The 26,266-nt window shown below is 39.7% G+C and overlaps 1 protein-coding gene across 29 annotated transcripts in view; it reads right to left on the bottom strand.

Moving 5' to 3' along the window:
* Mef2c (myocyte enhancer factor 2C) overlaps positions 1-26,266 on the bottom strand; it is a 162,383-nt gene that overhangs the window by 5,091 nt on the left and 131,026 nt on the right. For 19 of the 29 annotated variants that reach the window (XM_087629766.1, XM_087629793.1, XM_087629777.1 and 16 more), the window contains 3 exon segments: positions 8,715-8,887; positions 6,123-6,252; positions 5,430-5,565 (listed from right to left, as the gene is read on the bottom strand). In XM_087629766.1, the coding sequence (XP_087485892.1) occupies positions 5,430-5,565; positions 6,123-6,252; positions 8,715-8,887 (439 nt within the window). 29 annotated transcript variants of the gene reach the window in all.

The raw sequence follows: 26,266 nt of genomic DNA, 5'->3' as shown, positions 1-26,266 counted from the left end.
AAAAGTCATTCTGCGTTCATGGAATTTCCCCCTATACTAGTTCCATTCTTTTCTGAACCTTGGGAGACAGTGTTTGACTTTGAATGGCACTCTCTTGGTTTATCAGTGTCTGTGTATTTGAGATTATTTTTAAAAAACCCATTATTGATAAGAATTTCTCTCTAACTGATATGCCCATATAACTGGAGATATATATTACTAAGGGAAAACGAACAGTAAGAATCTCAAATGAACAGCACACATCAAACGCCGTATAATTATATATAACTGATGTCAGGCTTGGGGGGGGGAAGGAGGGAGAAAGACTGAATATTATATGCAGAAAATTTAAAAACTGTTTCAAAAATCATCTCCCTAAAACTGATACCTAACTGGACTTTATCATTTGCAGCTGTCTAGAATGAAAATCCTGTCTGTAGTTCCCAATTCCTTTAATCTTAACAGGGCTAAGCAGCAGTGACGATGGTTGCTTAAGGTAACGCTTGTCTTACTTATAATAATGTTAACGGCGAATCTGTTGTTTGTGAAGGAAAGCATGTGGAGAAGAAGGAGGAGTGAGCCATCACTATGGCTCTAATCATCACTGATTTGCAGACAGTGCATTCTGGGAGACTCTGGACAACAGTTAGCCTCAGAGAAAAGCTTTAAGTCTTAAGTGTGGACTGGGGATTGATGACTGAGCAGGCCGAACCGTGCTCACTCTGCTGGCATCAGCATTACGATTTTTGTTTGTTTCTCTGTTTTGCTTTGTTCTTGCTTCATGACATGCACATCCAGAGTCAATCTGATCCAGCTACACCATCAAGAAGGTACTGCAGTCTCTTTAATTGCGGGATACTCGCGGAAAATAATTATATGTACAGAGACACCGGTTTTAAACAAAAGGAAGCAAGCCTACCTATTAATGCATGCAAGTATGCTGCTCCCTGACGGAGAGAACTACGTGTGGGCTAGTGTCTTTCTGAACAGTGAGTGCATTTCAGAGACTGCAGTGGGATAACGTGGGGCTGGCCTTTGGGGGATGTGACACAGGGTTAAGATGTACAGAGATAGAAAATTAGTCAGAAACGAATTTATCTTTGAGTAATGTTTTATACAAAAGCACCACCTACTGGCAAGGGATGACTTTCCCCTTCTTATTAGTAAATGAGCTAACATGGAGGACATTATCAAGGGGGCTCTTTGCTGCTTTAATGAGCCCTTCTGGTTTAGGCAGTCTGCACATTCAGATACAGATGCCAATCCCAGTGCACACAGTTTTCAATCTCTGTCTATCCGTGGAACTACTTATCTGAAGCTTATTATTTTAGTCTATATTAGTTCTCTGATTTTCTAAGACTTTTAATTAAATTGTCTTTAAATCAAAGCCGTATTAAGGTGGGAGACAGGAAAACACCTGTATTTCAAAGGCTCCATAATAGTGGACTATTTTATACTGGTTCAAAGTTACTTCACAATTCATTTTGATGTTTGAGGAAATCATCTTTTGACTTCTGGAAGAGTTTTCCTGCTCTGGGTAAGAAAAGCCATTTCACTAACATTTAACTAAATGCTTCTGCCGTGGATCACACCAGCGCTTAATAATGAATGCCAATAAGGAGCTTCGAAGTGACACAGCTTATCAATAAATACTTTTCTTCACTCTGGGACATTCAGCTTACACTCCTCTAAACACAACAGAGTGGGAACCTCCTAAAAATTCAGTGAGTTGGGTTCCATAGGTAACTCGTCTATATAAATTAAGTTGAAAGTAATAAGAATGAGATGATGTGTCTTTGATGTCATCACAACCTCTCCTTTGTCCCCGTTCCCAATATCAGTGGCCACGCAGAAGTTTCACAGTGTCTTGCTCCCCACAAAAAAAGGAGTGTCTATTTGTTGGTAATTCTTTACCATGACTGAACACCTTCTCTGGTGGCGGGATTTCATTTACACTTTAACACAGACTTATTCTGAGCTGGGTAGCTAGTGGAACTAAGTCTGCAGCCCAGAGCTCTACATGGTGTCTTCATCTCAAATTCACTTCACTGTGGCACGGACTGCAACAGATTGGCCATCTCTGCTACCGGAGCTACTTTCTTGCCAAGAGTAGGCAGCATTAATATCACTTAACTGTAATACGGTAGCTTGTTCTCGTGAACGAAATACAGCCACAGATAATTGTGAGACTTGAGACTACAGGTGCGAGTGAGAATGAGGTAGGGGGAGGGCGGTCCAGGCACGTCGGTACCTTGTCACGTCCTCTGAGGTACTTCTGACCCCGCTATGTAGCATTTTAATCTGAGAGAGCTACCCTTCCTTCAGATTGCTCAGAGATAAAATGTGGATAGCTTTATTTAAGTTCCTCTCACTCTGCCACCCCAATAAAATTAGGTTTTCTTACTCTATTTAGCTTTCTCCTCCCTGTGAGGCAGTCTCATTACATATGCCAGCCTGGGCTCAAATGTTTCATCCTCCTGTCTCAGCCTTCTAAGTGCTGGGTTATAGGTGTGCATGTATCACTCAGCCTAATTTTTTTAAAAAAAGATTCATTTGTTTTTATTGATGTGCATATGTGTATGTCTCTGTGTGAGTTTGGGCATATGTGTGCAGGTCCCTGAGGAGGACAGGAGAGGGTGTTGGATTCTCTGACTTGGCTGTTCTGAATCTTCTGCTAGCCTTGTAAATACCTGTGGTTGCTGAGGCATCATCTGACCAGGCTCTGCAGCCCTGGCTGGCCTAGTACAGGCTGTACAGACACTAACTGGGGACCACACCCAGTCCTCCTGCCTAACCTTTAAGAGTAGTATTTACTCAATCTCCCCTCTGCCCCCAGCTCCTTTCTCAGTATGGGTTGAGTCTTGTCATCATCAACAAGAACAAAAATGTTGTCCCTTTTCTGGAAAATACTGTCCAGAAAGTGGGTTGTCCTTTTCTAGACAGCAATCAAAAAACATCTGAAAGTCAAGGGTTGTTCCTCTAAAATGTTGAGTTCCTCTCCAGGCACGTATCTTTCTACATGAAATTAGTGTGTGCTCATCGTGTAAGCTCAATGCATAAAACGCATGCTCCATAGTTCATAAAGCTTTGCCTTGCGGACAGTGCTGTAAAGGATGAAGTGAACTTCTTTCCACAGACAAACATGAAGAGTTCTATTCTACTTGTGCAGTTTGGAGAGAGAATTTTAGTGGCCATTTTAGGTTTCTGGGAGTACTGACTTTAGTGGAGCTAAAATTGATTCCATTCTTTGCTTAAAATACAGTTCCTATGCAGAGAATGAGCACGAAGTGCACGTCCCTGAGATGCTTTGACTCGGGAAACATCAATCCTTTTAACCTTAACTGATTCATTCTCTTGGACACTAAAGCAGTTTATATACTTTATTTTACAGAAACGTTAGAACTTGGGGTTTTCTACAGTTTGCATGGAGACGTGACCGTGTCTGAAGACACCTTTCAAAAGCCATTCTGGGACAGTGGTAGGGAGAACAGGTACAGTGACAGAAGAGGGGGTGGTGTTGACGGTGAGGTCATACAGACTGGGTCATGTTCTTACTCTGAGGTGTAGGGAAGGGATTAAGAGCACGTGCACATCATACACTAAAGTCAAGTTATGCAGGCGATTTGGTTCAAAAAGAAATGGTAGGGATGGAGTCCTTGGCTGCTTCAACCGAGCTTTCCTTGGGTCTTGGGCCTCCATCGCTCCCTCTTCATTTAAACCTAGCAGAAATATTTCCTCCATGTGATAGGTTTTTAAATTGTGGGTTTGGTCAAAATAACAAATATATGTATAATTCATAATTAAAAATTATCTGGTGTTACAAGCAAAAGAAAAGCTGTGTTCTAACGAAGTGGCGTGGCTTAAGTGTTTGCGTATTTCTTTATTCTGTGTACGTGAGTGCAATTGTATGGACACCTATAGTACCCAGTTCTTCTACCATGTGGATCCAAGCTAACATGTGTTTCACGGTTGTTACATGAGATTTGGTGCTTGTCACCAATGGCTAACATTGAGCCATCTGGTTGATCATTATGGGCTTTTGACATGGATAATATCTTGCAGGGTGATGGAATTTAGTACTATGATAGGTAAATTTTGTGAAAGAAGAGAAATGAACAATTCATTTTATTACTGACAAGAAGTTGACCAGTGTAATGCTATGAATACCTATAGAAACTTGTGTGGATGGTATTACGTACTCAATGGCAATTTCCAGAAAAAAAAGCTATTGCAACCAGAATCTACTTACATAATTAGCACTGGAGGGAAAATTTAAATGTCTCAAAAAGAGAAACTCATTGCAAAAATGTAACATGTGAAAAATGTTAAGAACATTCATACATTTTTAATGTTCACACGATTCCAGCGATCCGTCAGAGGGATGGCCATAGCAAGCAGTGACTGTCCCGTGGTGTCTCTGGACTCTGATCTATGTTATATCAATATTGAATGACGTTCAGTGGGGGAGGGGAGCCAAGAAGGGACAGGAACAATGAAGTTATAGTAACACTGACGCCTCTTTGCATTCCTACCTCCCTAGGCATTCAGACACAAGACTAGTAGTCAATATTACTAATTGGTCACTAAAATGGCTTAGTACGAAACTGAAAGTGGGGTGTGTATGTAGGATCTTTCTAAAATAACACAATTTATTTTTAAATTGCTCTATCCCACTTTCTTTTGAAGATTAACTGAGAATTATTAGCTCAAATTAAACTGAGATGTCAGGTGTAACTCTTATATGAAGGGGTGCAAATGGTGAATTCAGGGCACTTTTGAGTTTGAACTTCTCTACAGAAAAATGACAGAAGTCATCTATGACAAAGATATATCTCAAAGCAACCACAAGGGGGCAGAAAGATACATACTTTGACCAGAAAACATCAGAAGTTATTTTTATGCCCAATATTCAGTAATTAGTATTGCATGTGCTAATTAGTATTTGTGCATATATTTTAACACAATGGCTACAGCTAGACAACTATGTTATTATATATGTTACACATATTTAAAGCCCATATAGAAATTCAACAGCTGATTCTATAAACTGTCCACATGAGAGGAAATCATGTAGTTTGTGCTAAATGAGAACCTTAGCCCAAAAATGTAAAGAATTATAACTATAAACACCTTCAAATTTTCCACAAAAACTTCAGAAATCTAACCCAAACCGCCACTGCTGACAGAAGTAGAAGGAAACAGACCCTCGAACGTTAAGGAAAGACTACAATGGTTGTGCCTCACTGTTAGCGCTTGCCCTTCACTGACAAACAGGGGAAGGAGTATTTAAGCTACTTGAAATAGGTGACTGAAAAGTGGCTTTCCCAGAAATAAAATGTTATACCCCTTAATGGACACGAAAGCACATTACTAAAGACAGGCCTTTGTCATTTAAAAGACAGTCTCTGGTTATAATATAAGTATTGCTTAAAAACATAACTGTTGCTTACCCCAACTGACTGAGGGCAGATGGCGGCATGTTATGTAGGTGCTGCTGCTGCCAGCCAGTGACGGAGCCGAGGTGGAGCGCACTGGCAGTATTGAAGCCAGACAGAGATGACAGATCTGCGCTGCTCAGAGAGTATTCTAGACGGGGAGCAGAGAGGAGGCAGGCAAGGAGAGACACTTAGTGTGGAGACTGTCGAACGGTAAGCAAAATTAAACAGTTTCAATTTCTAAAACATACTCGAGTCAAAGTTTTCAATATGAGAAAAACAGGAAATAAAACACCGGGGATAATTTGAATTTAAGAAGAAAAAAAATTTTATCCATCCAAGTAAGAATGCCACAATAGATTCAAACGTTAGTGTATTACACTAACTGTGCTTAAACGGGTAAAGCATTTATATATTTTATGGTCTAGAAATAGGCTTTACATTAAAAATCCTCAAGAAAGTGAGCTTTTTGCTACATTAAAGGAGTAGTAGCTCAGTTTCCTCAAAATATTGAACTCAATTTGGGTAAATAAAACTTCCCAGCACTTATAAAGGAGCACTGTGGAAAACTACATAAGACAGAGGTGCTGGTACCGTGCATTCTGGACACAGGCACCACATGACATCCCAACAGGGCAAGGAAAATTACTTTTAAATATGCTTTATAAAGTGTTTACCATAATACTTGCACATAGCAAAGCTACTCACCGGTACCATATGTTGTTGAAATGGCTGACGGATATCCTCCCATTCCTTGTCCTGGTAAAGTAGGAGTTGCTACAGAAACCACTGGGGTAGCCAATGACTGGGCCGACTGGGAGTTATTTATCCTTTGATTCTTTTAAAGTAAATAAAAGGACATTATTGGTGGCAGATTTTAAAAAGTTAAAAACATTAGGTTTTTCACATAAAGAAATAAGTTTGTACAAAGCTCATGAAATTAATCATTTAACATGTGTCTCTATGAACTCTGCCAACCCCTATCATTTACAATCCTTCAAGAGACCAGCTGTTGCCATAGTAACCCATTACATCAGTATCTCCTAGGCAACTGAACTAGTAACAAGTACCATAGCTTTATTATAGGTAAAAACAGACTATGTTGAGAACTGATGAAATATGTATACTGTACTGCTATTGTTTCAGTTTTTATTCAAATGCAAATTAAAAAATTAAAATCAACCACGGTGGGTTTTATGATCGGTTCTATGTACAGCAGAGCTGACAGATATGGTTTCATGCTATGTTATGACCAGCAGGTGGCGCTATGACCACTTTCTTCTGCTTCTAAACTTCCTTACAAAAAGATGGCTAAGTAGCTAATGCCAGTATTTAACTCCTGATAGCCAGGAGGTAAAAGATGCAGGCGCTTAAAATAATGCTATTTTAAATCTTGAAAAAATAAGCGTTTTACTGTTTAATAACTAAAGACACATTTTTGTGTTTGGATTTTAGAGTAAGTTCAGTCTTAATATTTAAAATATGGCCTCTAGTTAAAAGGTGGAGACAGAGGAAAAAGGCCCACAGAAACCAGGTATGCTTTTCCATAGGCCGTCAGTGATCCTAGAATCTAGTGGTGTTTAAGCATAATCAATACCCTCTTTCAGTGAGGTAAGCTGCAAACTCTTTGCATTTGACCACAGCTAGCACCTTTCACTGAATGAGTTTTGTCGCCTTCCCGAACATGCCCTTCAAGGGACACCTCCTTCCCACTTACCAACAGCAAGTCCACATCCTCAGACTGAGAGCATGGGGAAGGAGGGAAGGAGTTTATTAATTAGTGTCTGTAAATATTTATAACTGTGAAAATCTTTCCAGCAAAAGGAAAAGCATTTTCTGACAGACACAACAGTTTAAACAGCTTTGCAAACCTGATGCCAGAGACAACTCCTTAACAAAGACATTCTTTGTTCTGTAGGGAGGTGTTCCTCTCATACCTGAGGATGGTCTTTCTGGTTCTATCTATGTGCTTGTAGCACAGGTCAGTGTCTCCCTGTTTCCTGTTGTGCATCGTATTTGATAAAAGGATAACAGGAATGTACTTTAAACCCTACTTGCTAGAGGGAAAGGGAGTTATACCTGACAGTCAGAGATGATAGATAGATAGATAGATAGATAGATAGATAGATAGATAGATAGATAGATAGATAGAATGAACTGATCTGTCACTTAGAAAATCCATGGGAACATGTCAGTTTAAGGAATGTGGGATAAATTTGCTGACAGACACTGCTTGGCACGCCCGCCCCATACTGACTGCATCACTTGGGAGGTTTTGTTTCTTAGTCCCAGCCTCTTCTAAGGGGAATGTTATTTGATTTTAGCTAGGTACACAAAATGAATATAGTAATAAACCAATCAGTTCATAGGACTATTTTACTCCTGAGCATGGCACAAAGCAGAGAAGTCTAAAAAAGCAATACAAAACAGAAAGAAAGAAATGTTTGTGGAATAATTTAAATCTATCTGCTAAGTCTTTGTTATACATGCTCTCACTGTTAAGTTTTGCTGACTGGGAAAACATTCTGTCCCCCCCCTACCCCCTCATCCCTGTCTCATCTATGTGCCTACCTACCTTTGTTCTCGAATTTGATGCCATAATACTCTTTTCATCTTAAGCATGAGTCTCAGAGCAAGAAATGATACAGCATGAGATTTTATACATGCTTAAATTTATATTTTCTATCTCTATATTTTGACTGAAAAGCATGCTACTACGTTTTTTCTTATTTTGGTTTAAAATGTAACATTGGTTCTCAAAATTTCTTGGCTTCTGAGAGTAATTTTCATAAAATAAAAGAGGCAAAGATTTACTGAGACAATGTAAAGACATATGATATATTAGATATTAAAGAAGTGATATTTAAGAAAGGATTTCCAATGAATGTAAGATATTTCATCTAGAAATCAGGGAAAGTATTTTTGACTGTCAGCCAGCGTCCTGAGAACATAAATAGCCCAATAATGTAAAAATTCTTTCATGAAACGTCTCATAATTACTCTTCTTATAGAATATGATTTGATCAGGGCTAGAATTATTTTCCTAAGCATAAACAGACAGCCTAGGAAGAAAGGCTTATCCTTGTTTCAGAAAGACAATTCTGAAGAAGAGTTTATTGGAATTTTTAATATAGGAAAGGAAAATGCAAAATTAGTGACTACGACCCCATCAATACGATTAAAAACAGCCTCAGTCCGTAGTGCTAATTGTCTGGATGTCATAGGACGTTCATATTTAGACAATTAGTAGATACAGTTAAGATACTATCAGCACATATTAAGAACAGAATTGTGCATTACCACTGATGGCATTGTGTTCTTGCTGCCAGGGGGGATGAGGACGCGGAGATCTGGCTTACGATTATTCATTCCTAGATTCATAGGGGGAGGAGATTTGGCTTGTATATTCTTGTTCAGGTTACCAGGTGAGACCAGCAGGCCTGGTGAGTTCCGGGGGTTGCCGTATCCATTCCCTGTCAACACAAGCAATGACAGAGCTCAGGGAGAAATCGAGGCTCACATGTTTTTTTAAAGAACAGCCTATATGAGGATAAAAGGGTAAGCTTAGCTGTCATACAAATCAACACATGAAGGCTGACTGATTTAACCTCTTCATGAAAGGCAGCTCCCCCTTACCAGTTAATTGTTTCTTATACCTCTGAAAGAATATTACACACTTTTTTAATAAGAAAGCAAATCTTTGTTAACTTGATCAGAAATCTGAATATCATATGCTTTTAAAATTTATTATTATTATTGTTATTACTATTATTACTGTTATTATTGTTATTACTGTCCCCCCGGAAGAAAGTGAGACAGCCAGTTCAGGATCTAAGAAAAGCGCAGAATCAGTCCTCCCCTTAATTGACGAGTTTGGCGGAGGCTGCTAGAGTGACTCACTCTTTCAGTTCTTTGGTTTGGGTTTTATTCTGTGTGTCTGTGTGTCCTTAGATGAAGAAGGGACAAGGCACCGAGGCTGTAATTTCTAGGGCGGGCGGGAGGAGGCAAAACTGTACACACATTTTCCTCTTTAGTCTCCTCCACTCTTAAGTGATCTCTCTCTCTCTCTCTCTCTCTCTCTCTCTCTCTCTCTCTCTCTCTCTCTCTCTCCATGGCCTTTCTTGGAGTTTGCCCCTCCTCACCAAGTACATTCAGCACACAGCCTGAAGCCTTGCACGATTTCCTGCTCATGAAAATCTTCCAAAGTGACAGTCTTCAGGCACTGGAGCTTTGGTGCCTCCAGGGAAGTGCTGACTCATTCAGACACAGGGAGAGTCACTAATTGTGAAGACTTAAGGTTCTTTTAGAATCTGATATTTAGCCTCCTCCTAACAAAGTGGGTATTTGAGAGCCTCCATTTCCCACAGTTAACACACACTACCCCCGATAGAAGGAGCTGAGGAACTGGTAGGAAAGGCATCTTGAAGGGGAGTAAGAGCCAACCTGGAAAGCTGTTGGTTTCCTGAGGGAGAAGAGGAGGAACCCACTGCTGGATTCAATAAAGCTTCCTCGAAAACTCGCCAGTTGTCTTCCGAGGATCATTAAAGGAGACGGTTAAGTTTTCTTACTACAGCCATCATTATCATCACTGTGAAACACACCTATCTATCGCTCTCAGAAGAATGAGACCATGTGCTATGAAACTTCTTTGCAGTTAAGCAATGTATACTGGTGGAACATGTACAAACATACAAGAACATCGAGGGCTGGTCCCTGAATGGTTGGACATCTACAGGCACTGGAGGAGGTGGTCTTGGGAAAGCCTAGGTATGTGGATGATTCTTGAGACTATAGCAGTGATGTCAGAAAGAAAACAAGGAATTGGGAAGGGAAAGCACAAGAATGTTTCAAGGAGATATGTATGGACATATTTTGCTACGTGAATATTAATTGTAAAAGTCATGGTTTCATTATGACATGGTCAAACATTTAGACAACATATTTTGATATAGTCACCCTCTCTTGTTCCTTCTACCCCATGTTAGCTCCTTTCTCCTCAAACTGTCCCTCTGGGGATGCTGAATTAAAATATATTTGGGTCACGTGGTCCCAAACACTCGTGTTCTTCAGACCCCATCAATTTACCTGCCTTGTCTCGTGAGTGAGTGCGCTGAATGTATAAAAACTCTGCAAGGTTCAGTCTTGCAATTGGATTATGGATAAAAATTAACAAGTATCTTGAGGCAAAATGAAAATAAAACAAATGAAACTCCCACAAAACACGTGCCAACTACAAAGTTGTTGTTTAAGAAATTTGTACCGAATTCGAATACAAATTAGTCTTCTATAATAAAACGTCAAGAAAAGTTGCTAAATTATAGCTAGTTAAATATGTCAAACCCCAAATTATCTGTTACAGTTAATTTGGACAGTGTTTGATGGTAAAAGTCCTTATATGAAACAATACATTTACCCTTTCTCACTAAGAGAAATATAAACAAATTATATTGTCTAAGAAAAATAATGGATGCGCTAGGAAGCCCAAAGGAGTTGTGTGTTTAATGGGTTCCTGGAACATTACTCTGTGTTAGGGCCTTTGACCGAATTGTAGAGTCGCCTACATGACAAAGAAAGGGGAAGACAGAGACATCTGTGGTATGCATTGCTGCCTGCTCCAGTACACACACACACACACACACACACACACACACACACACACACACACAGGCACAAATACACACACATAAATATACACACACATACTCACACACAGACACACACACAGACACACACAGACACACACACAGACACACAGACACACAGACACACAAATACACACACAGAGGCACAAATACACACACACAAATACTCACACACAGACACACACATACACATATAGACACACACATACACATATAGACACACACATAGACACACACAGACACACACACAGACACACACACACAGACACACAAATACACACACAGAGGCACAAATACACACACAAATACTCACACACAGACACACACATACACATATAGACACACACATACACATATAGACACACACATAGACACACACAGACACACACACAGACACACACACACAGACACACACACACAGACACACACACACAGACACACACACAGACACACACACACAAATACTCACACACAGACACACACATACACATATAGACACACACATACACATATAGACACACACATAGACACACACAGACACACACACAGACACACACACAGACACACAAATACACACACAGAGGCACAAATACACACACAAATACACACACAAATACTCACACACAGACACACACATACACATATAGACACACACATACACATATAGACACACACATAGACACACACAGACACACACACACAAATACACACACAGAGGCACAAATACACACACAAATACACACACACAAATACTCACACACAGACACACACATACACATATAGACACACACATACACATATAGACACACACATAGACACACACAGACACACACACAGACACACACACAGACACACACAGACACACACACAGACACACACACACACATAGACACACACATAGACACACACATAGACACACACAGACACACACATAGACACACACAGACACATACACACACAGACACACGCACACAGGCACATGCACGCGCAGAGTGTCACGTGTCACGTACATGTTAACCCTCTGTGCAATCTTGTTTAAATAAACAATCAAATGGAAAATTAGCCAAGTAATTTCAAAAGAAGAAGAAGAAATGTCAGTTAAGCAGTGCAGTGAAGCCTGAACGGATGAGAAAAGACTAAAATCCTGCCCGGGTAGATGCTGATGCTGGTTTGCATGGAGGAGTAATTCTGCTAAAAGGAAGTAAAACCACTTAATGACATGTGCTGTCCTAAGATAGGACAGACATGGGGCCAGTGTGAGAATGTGGAAAGCTTCACAGAGACTGCAAATGTCTCTTCAAAAACATTGTCTACGGTGAACTCAGAGACAGTCCAAAAAAAGCCCCAGTCTTTCTACCCACATTTTAAAACAGCGATTTGGAGCAGCAGTCAGGAGGGAAAAAGGAAGCACACATATATGGTTTTCCACTCAGTAAACACCTCAGAAGTCAAAAACTGAGTCGTTCTTGAAATATGTACTGCTATTTGGAAATTACACCATTTTAGAAGATTGGTTACATAGTTTTAAGGTGTCACATGCAGGTTAACCCTGTGTGAGATCTGGTTTAAATAAACAATCAAATGGAAAATTAACCAAGTCCTTTCAAAAGAAGAAGGATAAATGGCAGTTAAGCAGCTAAGCATGACACTTTTTACACTTATATTTTTGGAGCATAAAGTTATTTTTTATAGACAAATAAATGCTATTTTTTATGAGTGAATTTCTGCTATTTTTAGAATATTGTGCCAGCTAGCATTTTGGAGCAGTATAATAACCATTTCTGTTTCCAGCCACCAAATTGTTATTCTTTTGGCATAATATAGATTCAGGAATGTGAGACTGTGGACCCTAGACCAGTGATATTGAAACCTATCATTTGGAAGTCAATGATGAATACATGTGTGTGGTTTATGCTAAGAAGAGGCTGCATTTAAGTTGGCTGGGAAACCACAGCCTCCTTCTTACTCAGAAAGCTTTGGCGTGTGTGGGGGCCGCTGTCCCACCTTAAGATAAATTCACCAGAGAGCACGGTCACATTTAAGCTGGGGCCCAGGAGGTGGGAAACACCACCTCCCAACAACCTTCTAATATACAGATTCAACTTTCTTGATGCTATGTTTTAAAATTATACTCCACTTGGACAATTATCAATTTAGACATGACCATATGCAGATGTCACATTCTCCTGACCACTTAAAAGGACAAAAATTATAACGTATGGTAAATGGATTTCCTGATTATAGATTTTAGGAAAATGAGGTACAGACTGACTTTAGAGTCCAATGAAGCTTTTATAGTTCATTTGATTAAAAATATTGTTTCTTATGAAACACTTTAGGCTTTCACGATGTAGTCACATGAAGGATGACAGATTCCACCTCTGCTTCTACAAGTATGTAATAAACAACAAAACCAGTGTACATATTCAAGATTTGAAATATAGTGGCAATTTTTCCCCGCAGTTAACCTGAAAACAGTTTTCTGCCTTTTCTACTTCGTTTGGTTTTACTCACTCCTACTTTAGGAAGCTGTAAATTCAGAGCAAGCGCTCCTGGCTGCACACATTATGAGGCAGGTACTTGGTTTTGCTCGCACAGCTGAGCATGCTGAGCTGAGCCCACAGTTCTACAGCTTTCATATATTTGGACATTTAGGCATTACGAGCCGTGCCATTTTCTTTGCTTTCTTTTTTTGTTTTTTTGTTTTGTTTTGTTTTGTTTTAACTTTCAATTATATGCACTAATAATTGAAAAGTTGAAACTAATATTTGGGCCCATGGCTAATTCTTACTCTCTTCCTTCCATCTCTAAATCCAATCGGATATGAAATCTTGTCCAATTCTCTTAAGAAATAAAAAGGCCTGTTTGCATTTTTATTGTTATCATTTTTATATTGGCTTCAATCCCCATTTGGCCAGCCTTTCAAAGTCTTCCACCCATTTTTTTATTTTCCAGTTGAAGGGTTTCTCTCCACATGTTAAGTTGAGCTTCAGGAAAGTCTGCCTGTATGCAAACTTCCATGTAAGTGTGTGACGTTGACCAGCACTCTTGGGGACATCCTTCTAAACTGGCTTTTCTGTCCAATTCTTCCTTTCATAGATGCTTGACACAGTTGAATCAGGTTACTGCCTGTATCTCAGGGCTTTCTATATTCAACTTGCTCTGACTAACCTAATTTCCAATGGCCACAGCCAGGTTCACAGCCTCCGAAGATGCCTAAGTCTTTGCTCTGTTAGTTCAATGATTGGCAGTGTTCACCCTTCCTGTGTCACTTGGATTTGTCTTTTAAGGATCGGCTACAGTGGCAGCTCTCTCAGGGTGCCTTTCAGAACCTCTGTCTATATCGCATTGACCCTTCTCTAACTTTCTGCTGCAACTAGAGGCAGTGATCCTACGTAACTGCTAGTTTGTGTAATGTTTCATATGTTGGAGAAACATGCAAAGGAAGCTAGAGGGTTAGGAATTACTCAGAAATGGCACCCAGAGATAAGTTACTAGGGAACAGGAGGTGACAACTGAAAATGTAGCCATAACATGTTAAACTTAGTCACCTAGGGTTTCTCCTCTGTCTGCTACTTACAAAACTTTTCTATTTGGATCATCTTTCCATGTTGGTGGCCAACTGTGCCAATAAAACAAACTATCAGCTCATCTACTGAGTTTGTTTATAGGAGGTGACTGAACCTTCTCGTCTGTCATGCCCATCTGCCACTCTGTCGTGCATGGCAACGTGCTACTTGGGACAGGGTGATGTAAGGTAGGCATTTCCCTTAAGGAAACAGAGACTTTAAGAGGACTCTGAGCTTTCCTGTGACAAGCGTTTTTACTGCCATGGATTCTCTCTTGACGTAACTCTCAGAAATTTACTTAAGCAAAACTTTATTGAAAATGGTGGACAGTGCCCACCAAGAAGAAATAGGGCTCTGTTAGAAGGTTAAGAAAGACTTTTCAGAGACAGGGAGTACAAAACCATGAGGTTGCTGGATCCTGACAATTTGAGAAGGAAAATATTCTGGGAAGGCAAAATACTAACTGTTTTAGAACATGGAGTTTTCAATATTTGAAAAAATGGGATTAGTCAATGCAGTATCATGGAACATGTTAACTTTATACTAATCTCTTACCGTCCTGTAGAAAGTGCACAGCCTATGAAAGCTTCTGAGTGCTTAGCACTGGAAGCATAACTTGGTGTGTGTGTCTTAAAAGGGGTTAGGCTACCCTCAGGGAAGCTGAGTAGGATGCACAGAACTCACTAAGCATGAGGTCCAGATGAGACAGCAGAGACGGGGACAGCAGAGATGGCAGTCAGGAGCTGGCCATGAAGAGGGCTAAAGCAGATCAACTCAGGTTCTAATGCTGCTTCTATCAAAGTTCCCTCAACTGGAGGGAGCTTTTGGCTTCTCAGTACTGGGTTAGGCAAGAGAAGCCTCAGTGGGATGTGAGGCAGAGGCGCACTTTGTCAACTGGCCGTATAACAATAGCAACGGTAGCAAACACCTGGAAGCTTCGTCTGTCAAATCCTCTGACATGGAGCATACACATTGTCTCCCCACAGCAGTACCAGGTAACTCATAATTGCCACGAGGTTGGTATCAAACATGGACAGACGGAAAAGACCTTTAATCCTCACAGGAGTAATGCTGTGACATATTAAAAGTACCTCATTATTTGCATAATGAAAGAAGAGCAAAGAACAGGGAGGCCTAGTGACCCACTCAGCATCAAAGAACCATCCCCTTACGGAGGCATGACGTCAGCTTGAGCGGTGTGTCTAGGACCTGCGTATGCTGCCTTGTTCCCTGAAGATCAGGCTCTAGAGTCTAAAGGCTTTTACATAGTGTCTCACTCTGAAGGATTACAAAGGAAGAGAACTGTGAGACAGGGGACTTAGCTAAAGGAGAGGTGGAACTTTGAAGGCCACATTACTGGGCACTGCAGATAGTAAGAATGATACTGTGGAGGGTAGCCTAGGAACAGAACTCCTGCCTGGGAATGGAGAAGCCCCGGGTTTAACTCTTAGCATCACAAGCTAAAATCAAGCAAGGCAAAATAAGGCAAACCAAACCCAGACAAACTAAGACTGGTTTGGGAGACAATTTATATAGCAAGGCAGAGAATGACGATGCGGAAAGCTGTACTTCTGGTCTCTCTGAGAACACTTGCAATAGACAGGGTATGATGGGTTTAGACGTACGATGCAGTGGAACAGCTGCTTAGTGCATTGTGTTGGGTGGATGACTGAATATACATTACAACGACATTTCATAAAATTTTTATCAAGAGTAAAGATATTTACCAATTTACTTTCAATCAAAAGGAGCAGCTTCTATTAGAGCCACTTAACACAACATAAAAGTGCCTAGTATCTCAGGGTACCCATTATTAGCTCTTTTGAAAACAATTTCTAACTTAGAGGTGTTATCAGAATTTAGAATCCCCCTGTGTGGTGACTCGTCAGTAGCATCTGATTTGGGTGAGTTTGGGGGAAACTGCCACAGGGAGACATTAAGGTGAACACACGGCTAAACATCTCACGTATCGATTTGTTGTACTCTCCTCTGCTAAGTGTTTGACCCACTTAGACTTCTTGTAATTTTAATTTGTTTGATGCTGGTGATTGAATCCAAGACCTTACATATGCTAAGCACATGCTCTTATGAGTTGCCTATAGCTCCTTAAATTTTTCTTTTATTAGAATCAGTTTGAAAATACTTTCCATACATTGCCTAGTTAAATAGGAGCTGCCGTATTTATGTAAACACTGTTACCACCATCATTGAATTTTACATTCGACTTTAAAAAGTTTTAAGACTGCAAGTGAGCTTCTTAACAAAAGGTGTTAGCTTTTGTCTCAAACCTGAATATATCTTTAAATGATGACCTCAAATTGTATATAGTCAACTTGGAAAGACTACCCCATACTTTACTGAATAGACATTCTTGAACAATTTCTCTGGAGGAGGATTTGGCTTTCTAGATTGCAGTCTTATATTACTGTGCACTGAATGCCTGAACCCCATTAAGAATTTTAAAAAAATGTGTTTTTCAGCTGTTGTAAATCAAAATAAGGGGTTTTACTTTAATTTTTTAAAACAGAATTCATTTTTGTGGATGGCTCTAAGAGAAGAAGCAACCATGTGACATTTTAGGACTGAGGTCTGGAAATGATGAAGGTCTCAGCATGCCTGCTGTAGATGGATTAAATCAGATCTCTGGTTCTTGTCCTACTAAAGATTCCTGATTACAGATTCCTATCCTCAGAATCCCGTTTCTCCTCTTTCTGGGGCTTCTCAATGAAAGTAGAATAACATATAACTGTTATTATATTTTATATTATATGTTAGAATATTTATATATTACAAGTTAGGGAGAACGAGACAGAAGAGAAGGAACAATGACTTGTGTGTGCATGTGTGTGTGTGTGTGTGTGTGTGTGTGTGTCTGTGTCTGTGTCTGTGTCTGTGTCTGTGTGTCTGTGTGTCTGTGTCTGTGTTTAAGACGCAGAGGCTAACATCATGCTTCTCTCCTTGTTTTAAGAAAGGGTCTCTCACTGAGCCTGGAGACCACCAAGTTGGCTAGATTGCCTAGCCAGGGATCTTCTTGTCTCTGTCACCCAAACCCTGGGGTTACAGGCCTGCCTGCCCTTCACCTTAGTTCTCGAGAACTGTCTTGGCTCCTCTTTTATGGTGCCAGACATTATGGACTGAGCCTTTTCCCCAGCGTAGCACAGTGTTTTGCTAGAAGATATTCTGTGAAATTCATGGGTTTACTCATGATGCTGAAGTGAGTGGGTTCTCCAAAGAAGGGGAACCCACGTTAAAGATGCCTGTGCTCTCTTTTGTCCTAATCATCACTCGGGTCTTGCACTGCCACCCAACTTTTAATGATTGAGGAAACTGAAGCTAAGGAGGCGTCTGTGATCCCTGGGCAGCGAATACGAGAGCTTTGATATAAATCCAAACGCCGGCCTCTGCTGCTTCACTAAAAGGCCAGATGTTTGAAATTTAGCATGCTCTGCGTAGTTGCCTCATCTCTGAAAAGGCCTTCATTCGTAAGGTGGAAAGAAGAGGACAATCTGACTTTCCCATACGCTGAGGCTCTCAGAATATCCTCATGCTTTGGGTACTGACTTACTTAAAGGATAGTTTTTAATGGCGCCACAAAAATGGCATCAAACTTCACTATCTTAAAAAAAAATTCCATTTAACCGTGAATGATAGATTTATGACTCATTTAACTGTTCACTTCTTGAGATTTTTTTGGGGACTGTCTCTTTGATAAAAATGAGGGGGTGTTTTCATTATTGACACAATCATTCATTCTTTCAGTCATTTTTCCTAAACAAAAATATTGAGACAGTGTAAATTAGGGAGAACATGACAGAAGAGAAGGCATAATGACTTGTGGTTTTAACATTTACACAACTGCTTTGAACACATCCGAAGTTCATAACGTTCAAAGAGAAATGCGTGGCACTGCTCCCTGCGCTCGCACGCTGGCTCAGAGTTAATACTGTACCCGCTTCACCCACACTTCCAAGGATGCAGCTTAGACCTGGCATTGTGTGAAGACAGCTCCTGTGCTCCTGCTGTGTGTTGTGACTTAACAAAGCCCCACTTTTTCTCAGTAAGAAAACCAAGGATGTGGGTATTTGTGACACTAAGGAAAGCCAACTTGTACTCACAAGCACGTACTCTGGGGGAGGAACTGTGTTGGTGCTTTTGCTTCAGATCTCATGGGACTGACTCCTGCATCAATTTCAACTTTAAAGAAGCTTCAATATCAGGAGGACGTGGTTCAGAAGAACCCTCATGAATCAGTGCCTTACCTTCTATGGGCTTTGGGTTATTTTATTATTTTCAATGTATGCCAATGTATGCATATTTTCCCAAAGCAAGTTATTTCCAAGGCAAAACTCTGCTTTATGACCTTATTGTTTTCATTAAACTTAATATTAGTGCTAACTAAAAACCGTTCTTTTCATATTTGCTATGCAAATGAGCACTATCATATTTGAATATGTAAATCAGCCACAGACAGAGTTGCTCCTGCTGCTGTAACAACTGTGTTAATCCATCAGGTTCCCCTTCTGGTTCAGAAAAAAAAAAAAAAGAGTCCATTCTTTGGCATAATGTGGATGAAAAATTGTGAAGGGATGACATCGTGCTTAGGAAGTCGTTTGAACACTTCAATACTTGAGTTCAAACAATTGAAACGGTGCCATCATAAGTAAACCTTGTAAATCCTTAGCGTCCACAGACACGTTTATGCAAACTAAGACTGTTGCTCAAGACTTTAGTATCTCCAGTTCTACTTCTTCAAAATAACCAATGTCTTCCAAACAGGAGGTGCCATGATGGCATACTCATTGAGTCGAAATCAACTGAAATATATTATGTAAGTCTAATTACAAAATTTAAGTCCTTGGAAAAATAAACTTTCCAAATTTAGAAAACTATGCTCTCGGCTGTCTCATAGTGGCAAATGAAGAAGCCCATAGAAGGTAAGGCACTGATTCATGAGAGGTCCTTTTGAACCACATCCTCCTTCAGCAGCTGCTGTCTACTTATGCATAATGTAAATTCCTCAGGGTCATATATGCAGATATATGTATGTATATATATGTATATGTACATGTATATATATGTATATATACATGTGTGTGTGTGTATGTGTGTGTGTGTGTGTGTGTGTGTGTGTGTATGTTATCTACAAATACAATCTCAGGGTGAGATGGTTCACTGGGTAAAGTTGCCTACTACTAAGCTGGCCAACCTCAGTTTAGTTCCTGAGATCCACATTATGGAAGGAGAGACTCAACTCTTTTCAGTTGTCCTCGGTAAACCAGGCAAGTGCCATGGCCTTCCCCCTGATGCACAAGTAAATAAATAGTTGTAACAAAATTTATATAAAAACTAAATATAAGCTATGGGAAGCAAAATAAATAAATAAATAAATAAATAAATAAATAAATAAATAAATAAGTAAATAAATAAACAAGTACATAAACCTTACGGTGATGTCATAATAGGACAGAGAGAAAGATAGAGTAGTGGACCAGGTAATTTAAAAGGCATTCATAAGAAAGGGAGACTCAGATTTTAAGGAGAACTAATATTTGGGGGGCATATTAACTGTTTAAACCTAAAACAAAATTATCAAAGTTTTATTAGTAATCACACTCTTACATTAAATTCATAGGATATCTATGAAGATGTAACTTTTCATAATGCTTTACTAAACGTAAATGATAGGCAGGTAACTAAAAAATACTGTGAAAGCTGGGCACAGTGGTACACATACATCTGTAGCCACAGCGAAACAGAAAGATCAGAGGTGGGAATCACTTTAGTACGTGAGCTGTGAGTAGCCTGGGCCACAGGAAAACACTGTTATAAGCAAACAAACATAGTTTGGGAATGCAGAACTACTGATCAAAGAAGGTATCCCAACATCTGCTTGAAGATGCTAGAGCAATGGTTCTCAACTTGTGGGTCACAACCCTTGGGAGGGGCTATCAACCCTTTCACAGGGGTACCCTAAGACCGTCAGAAAACACAGATATTTATAGCATGATTTATAGCAGTATGATTCATAGCATTACTGTTACGAAGTTGTAAGTATGGTTGATGGTCATAGCATTAGGAAGGTTGAGAACCGCTGCTCTAGGAAGCTATGACCTGAGATTTTCCTTTCTTTCTATGGAAATCGAACTCCTTAGGTGCTAAAGCAGAAACCAGGAGTTCAGGTAGGCCGTATGTGCTGAGCTAGCTGTGGCGTTTTCCCTTAAGTCTCCCTTTAGACTTGCCTTCCCCAGACTAGCATCAACCCCTGGAGAATGGTGGGAGGGCTCCGCTTTATCTACACCCTGTCAGGTCTTGTACATGGAAAGTGGACACTGATTTTCCTGGCAGGGATTGTGTATCTCGTGCTCTAGATTATTCAATCAGAAGACCAAGTGTGCCACCCCCTTAGTAAATCTTGCTAACCTTGATTTAGGTTAAAAGTATCATTGGTATTTAGTTTCTTAGATAATAATTAAAGCAAGGCTGTAGGATCTTTATTTTCATTTTGGAAACTTGCAAGGTAAAACTGAAAGTGAATTTAGAGTTTTTTTTTCTTTCTCTTCTGAATAATATAAGCTAACAGAATAATACTTTTACAGCAGAACATAACAATTAGCCCATTTTCCCTCATATGCTACCTAATGATATTTTTAAGATAAAAAATATGGCTGGTAATACACCTCAACCCTCAAAATAAATTGAAATATAAACTATATTTTTATACTAAGATTATTTTTCTTATTGGAGAGCAATCAATTGGTATATTTCTCTTCTAGAACACAGCAATTTGAATTTTGTTGTTGATTTTTTAAAAGCAAAATGCCAACATATTAAGCCATCTTTGTAGGATGAAATTTTAATCACTTTATCAATTTTTAAAAATCATTGAGTAAGAATGTATAGACGTGTTTGGGGAGATAGGCCACCTCAGAACTCTGTAAGCATTCCACATTCATGACTCTTCTAAGTCCATTCTACGCTGCAGTGTATTAGTTTTTTTCTTTTCACTGCCATGTGAAAAACTGCTTTTCAAGAGAGTTTCTCTGTGCAGTCAGTCCTGGCTGTCCTGGAGCTTTCTCTGTGTATAGAACAGGCTGGCCTCAAACTCAGAGATCTGCTTGCCTCTCTGCTACATGAATTTTAAGAAGTATAAACTTTCGCAATCATGCTAACACAATGCATTGTCTGTAAATGGATTAGAACGGTAATTGTGTCTTAGCTTCATTGTGAGTACTCAGCTCAAGGTATTATGAGGGAAGCTCTTCCTAGGCCTGCCTCCAGTCTGGAAAGCAGTCTCTGTTATTTATCTCTCTGTGTATCCATGGCAGTTCTTTGCCATCCATATATCTCCACCTATTTAGCTGATGTAAATTAAGCATTCTAGAAGTGGCAATGCTTGACAGCCAAACTTGTAAAACAGTAAACAATTGACAATCAAAATAACGAAACAGCTGTTGGTTTCTTTTTTTTTTCTTTATAAAAAATGATATGTAATTTACAATGAATGCCAATTAAAATTATTAACCAATATACTTAAATTTTCTTTGTCTTATTGTCAAATAGCTATGTGAATTACCACAGTTTCTTAATTTTTCCAAAGGATTTCTGAAGCTCCCCCTGACCCAGATTAAATCCTAATCGTGAATCATAAGTGTGTGAGACTTCTGCACTGTAAAAGGTAAGCTTATCGACAACATAAAACCAGAAGGTATTCGCGTGATAGTGTGCGATCCAGCACAAGGGATTGCTGTGCTGATGGTTATTTCCATTAAATATAATGATTACAACCAAACCCCAATGGAACTGGATCTTACAATCATCAATAACCACTTAGATTAACACATTAAGAGCTTTAATGTACAGATACATGACAAAATGTAATTTTAAAAGCAGGGATGTCTCACTTTGGTTGTGGAGAGGAAAGGGGTAAGTCGTGGATGAGTAGCTGTCAACTGAAAGCTCGAACAGTTAGTCGCTGTTACTAATGTACTATAATGACTTGCTGTACATGTCCCTTGCAGGAAGAGCACACCCCATTTCATTACTGCTTCAGTACGGCTTCCCTGCCTCTTGGTAATTATTTCAGGATAAGTGATAAGGGGCTCGTTGTTTCAAGCAGTGATCTGTGATGGTATGAGATACCAATCCACTTTTTCAATCTCTGCTCTATATTAGCTATTTCGTCCTCCCCCAACCAAAGTGTCAAAGAATGAAGTAAACCCTGGCTCTATCAGCCAATGGGGGCTCAGGCATTTTATCAACGTTCACTTTATATTAAATGAATAAAAAACAGATCAAGGGTTTTCATTTTGAAAGTCAGAGTTTCTTTGAAATTCTTACTTTCAGTATTTATATTATAGTTTTAGATCTCAGAGATTGGTGCTTTAGGCAATGAGCAAACATTTATGGAGCACCGTCTGTGGGTAACATTTATGCATTGAGCAAAGGCACAAACTAAACCTGGTCTGCCCCAGATAGCAGTGTCCAGGAGAGATGAGTGCAGAGACTGTAATCATGGCGCAAAGAGAGACAGTTAATGTCAGTGCAGGCTGTGGGACAGTCACAGAGGGGAGGTGCAGGACTCTGAATGGCTGGACTGGATTCTGACTGACAGTGCTCAGGAGATCCAAGCAAAGGACAGGAGGAAGAGTTAGAAATGTATGGTGTGTTGAGGATGTTACTGCTAGGAAGTGACAGCACAGTGAGGCAGTTAGAAAAATAGTTTCTGGGGGATGGACTTCTTGGGCTCTACCTTAGACCATTAACTAGCTTCCCCATGCCTTGCCTTACCCATCTGTAGAGAGGCCACAATGGGAGCATCTACTTAAAAAAGACAGCTATGAGGTTGACTGAGTTACATTTTTTGTTTTGTAAAAATGCCCACTATGAATTATTCAAATGCTTGTTATTAGTAAATTTAGAGTACAAGATGCTTTGGATGGCAGTGCCAGAAAAGGATGCAAGCTATGAAAGTAGAAGGGGTCAGACAGAGATAAATGGCTCATGGTTAATCCTGAGAGTTTAGCGCATGTAAATGTTGACATATATCTAGTTTGAGGCATGGAGAAAGTCTGATTAGACACAGGGAGATGAGTGAGGAATGTTACATAGACCAGAAAGATGGAGACAGTCTGGGAGCGGTGCTGTGAGTCTGAGCCAGGACACTAGGATGGGAATGGAGAGAGAAGGGTTGTCCTAACAAGTGTCCTGGAAATAGAGTTAACAGGACTAGGTGGACTACAGAGTAATGGCACAATGACTCGGAGACTGTGGGAAAATGTCTCCATGTAACCAAGCTGAGACAAGAAAGAGAATGCTTATCTACTTGATTGGGATTTTTTAAGGCACACAATAAATGTTACTTCTACTCCTTGTGAAACTATATCTCTTTTTTTTTTCACTTGATTTTGAAAAACTAACAACAGAGGGTAAGAAGTATATAGTTTGGCTGCAGTCTGTCATTGGCTTTGCAGTTTCTAAGTCTGAGACCTTGAGTATAATAAGTGACAATGTTAAACCTTTGGACAATATCTTTTGGTAATTTTGCTTTAATTTTCTTCACTGAGAATGCAGACTTTCTGGCTGGCCTTGCTTCCCCTTGGTGCTATGTGATTCTCTGACACCAGCACAGATATATTTGGTCTTGACATATGACACTGGCTGGCATCAAAAAGAAGGTGGCGATGAGTGAGCTTACAAGCAGGACCTGGCTATGCTCAAGACTAAATGGCACCTGCCACAGGTGTTCCTTGGAACCAGGCTCAGAAAGGGCTGCTTGCTCTGTCTAAAAGAAATTAAATAGTTTTTATTTAGTGATGTAGAGACTGAAAATTATACATGTGTGATATGACATACCAGAAAATCTTATCTAGTAACGGGGTACACCCACAGATTTTCCTTTTGACCCCTTGTGTTTCTGTATCTATATGTATGTGTTTGTGTAGGCATGGTCATGGGGTCAGTGCCACAGTCAATGTCCAGGAAACAATCTTGAGCATCGGTCTTTGCCTGAAACACGGACCTCATCCATGCTCACTGTTCTATGTGCCTGACTAGCTGGCCCGTGGGTTTCTGCACATTGTCCTGTGTCTGCCTCCCACTTCTTTACAGGAACATGATATCATTACAGACACCTCAATGCTGAGACTGCCAGGCATGCTTAGTAAGCAGTTTGCCCCCTGAGCCGTACCCTAGCCTGAGTCACTCTATTTTTAGATATAAGGAGTCTCATTCCTGTGGCATAGGTTCGGAGGCAGTAGGATGAATTTCCTTAACTCCTGAGACCTTTGGAATGATCCTACGCTGAGGCAATTTTTATATTTAGAATACTGAATATCTCCTTTATTCTTGGAGAATGGTTACATCTAGTAAGATGTCTGACAACTAACAATAAGAGCAAAACTGAACAACCAACCACCTTTTATTTTCCACATCAGATTCGAAAGTATCATTGCTATTTATAGTAAAAGACCATTTGCACCCAAGTTAGTAACCATTGCTCCCACTACTGGCTGTTCCTTTAATAGTAATCAAGCTGGCTTCCTGAACTACCGAACACAGTCAACGCATGGAGACTACTCTTGGGTTATGTTCTGGTCCTACCCAACCAGTATGTGACTGCTAGTCTCACCACTGATCATAACCAGTGTTTGGCTAGGACTTCAATCCTGGAAACACCTGACTGAACTTGGTCTGGTTCTTGAACTTTGAGCTTACTCTTTGAAAAGTATTTTTTGCGGAGAAAAAATTGAATTGAATTCATTGCCTAGAAAAATACTATTGAATCTATTTACTAGTTTGGCTGCATCTAATTTTTTTATAAGCTATTTAAAATACGAAGCTACTGCTATTCATCCTTTCTATCTACTTTCTGTGTAGTTCTGGAACTTTTTCTGTACCACTCACGGAAGCAGTAAAAACCTAATACCCAGAAGAGATACCACCTCCAACAGATGTATGTATAAAAATGTTTTTGTATGCCAATTTTCCTTATCTTCTTTCTTATAATTAGCAGGCTATTATATTTGACCCGAGCAAAATGTTTTAATTAGGCTGTCCATGCATATTTCAATAAACTTGATTTTTTTGACACTTCAAACATAACCTTGTGTCATTCATGCCTGCCTCCTCCTATTTTAGATTTATAGCATGTTCCACCTGCAGAATTACCATGGTTACTTCTATGCCTCATACTAAACTAGAGATGGCACTTAAAAGTCCTGTGCTACATTATGTATTTGCACTGAAAAGGAAATCAACATCTCAAAAATTCCAATATTATAAATTTCTTTGCAAATATGAAGACACATGACAATGAGATAACTGGTCATTGTTGATGATATTCCTAAGAGCTGAAGTGTATTTGAGGGGTTTTGTGGTAGTGTAGTCTACTGATATTCTGTTATTGCCAAATGTGATTTGATTACCAGTATTGTTGAATGACTGCAATCTTTCTTCTGTTATTTCTTTATGTACCCTTCTTTAGAAATATATAGAATATCAGTTCGTTGTGTGGACATAATTGATTCAATTAGGGACTGATTAACAGAGAACATAAGAACTATGGCCTCTATAAGGTACTATTGTCTAACAGTGGTATCAGGGATTGAGGTGATCTGATTCGAACCTACACTTCTCTGCAGAC

This window comes from Rattus norvegicus, chromosome 2 (assembly GCF_021556685.1).
Source record: "Rattus norvegicus strain SHRSP/BbbUtx chromosome 2, alternate assembly SHRSP_T2T, whole genome shotgun sequence".
Lineage (NCBI taxonomy): Eukaryota > Metazoa > Chordata > Mammalia > Rodentia > Muridae > Rattus > Rattus norvegicus.
This window is presented reverse-complemented; position numbering and strand designations above follow the sequence as displayed.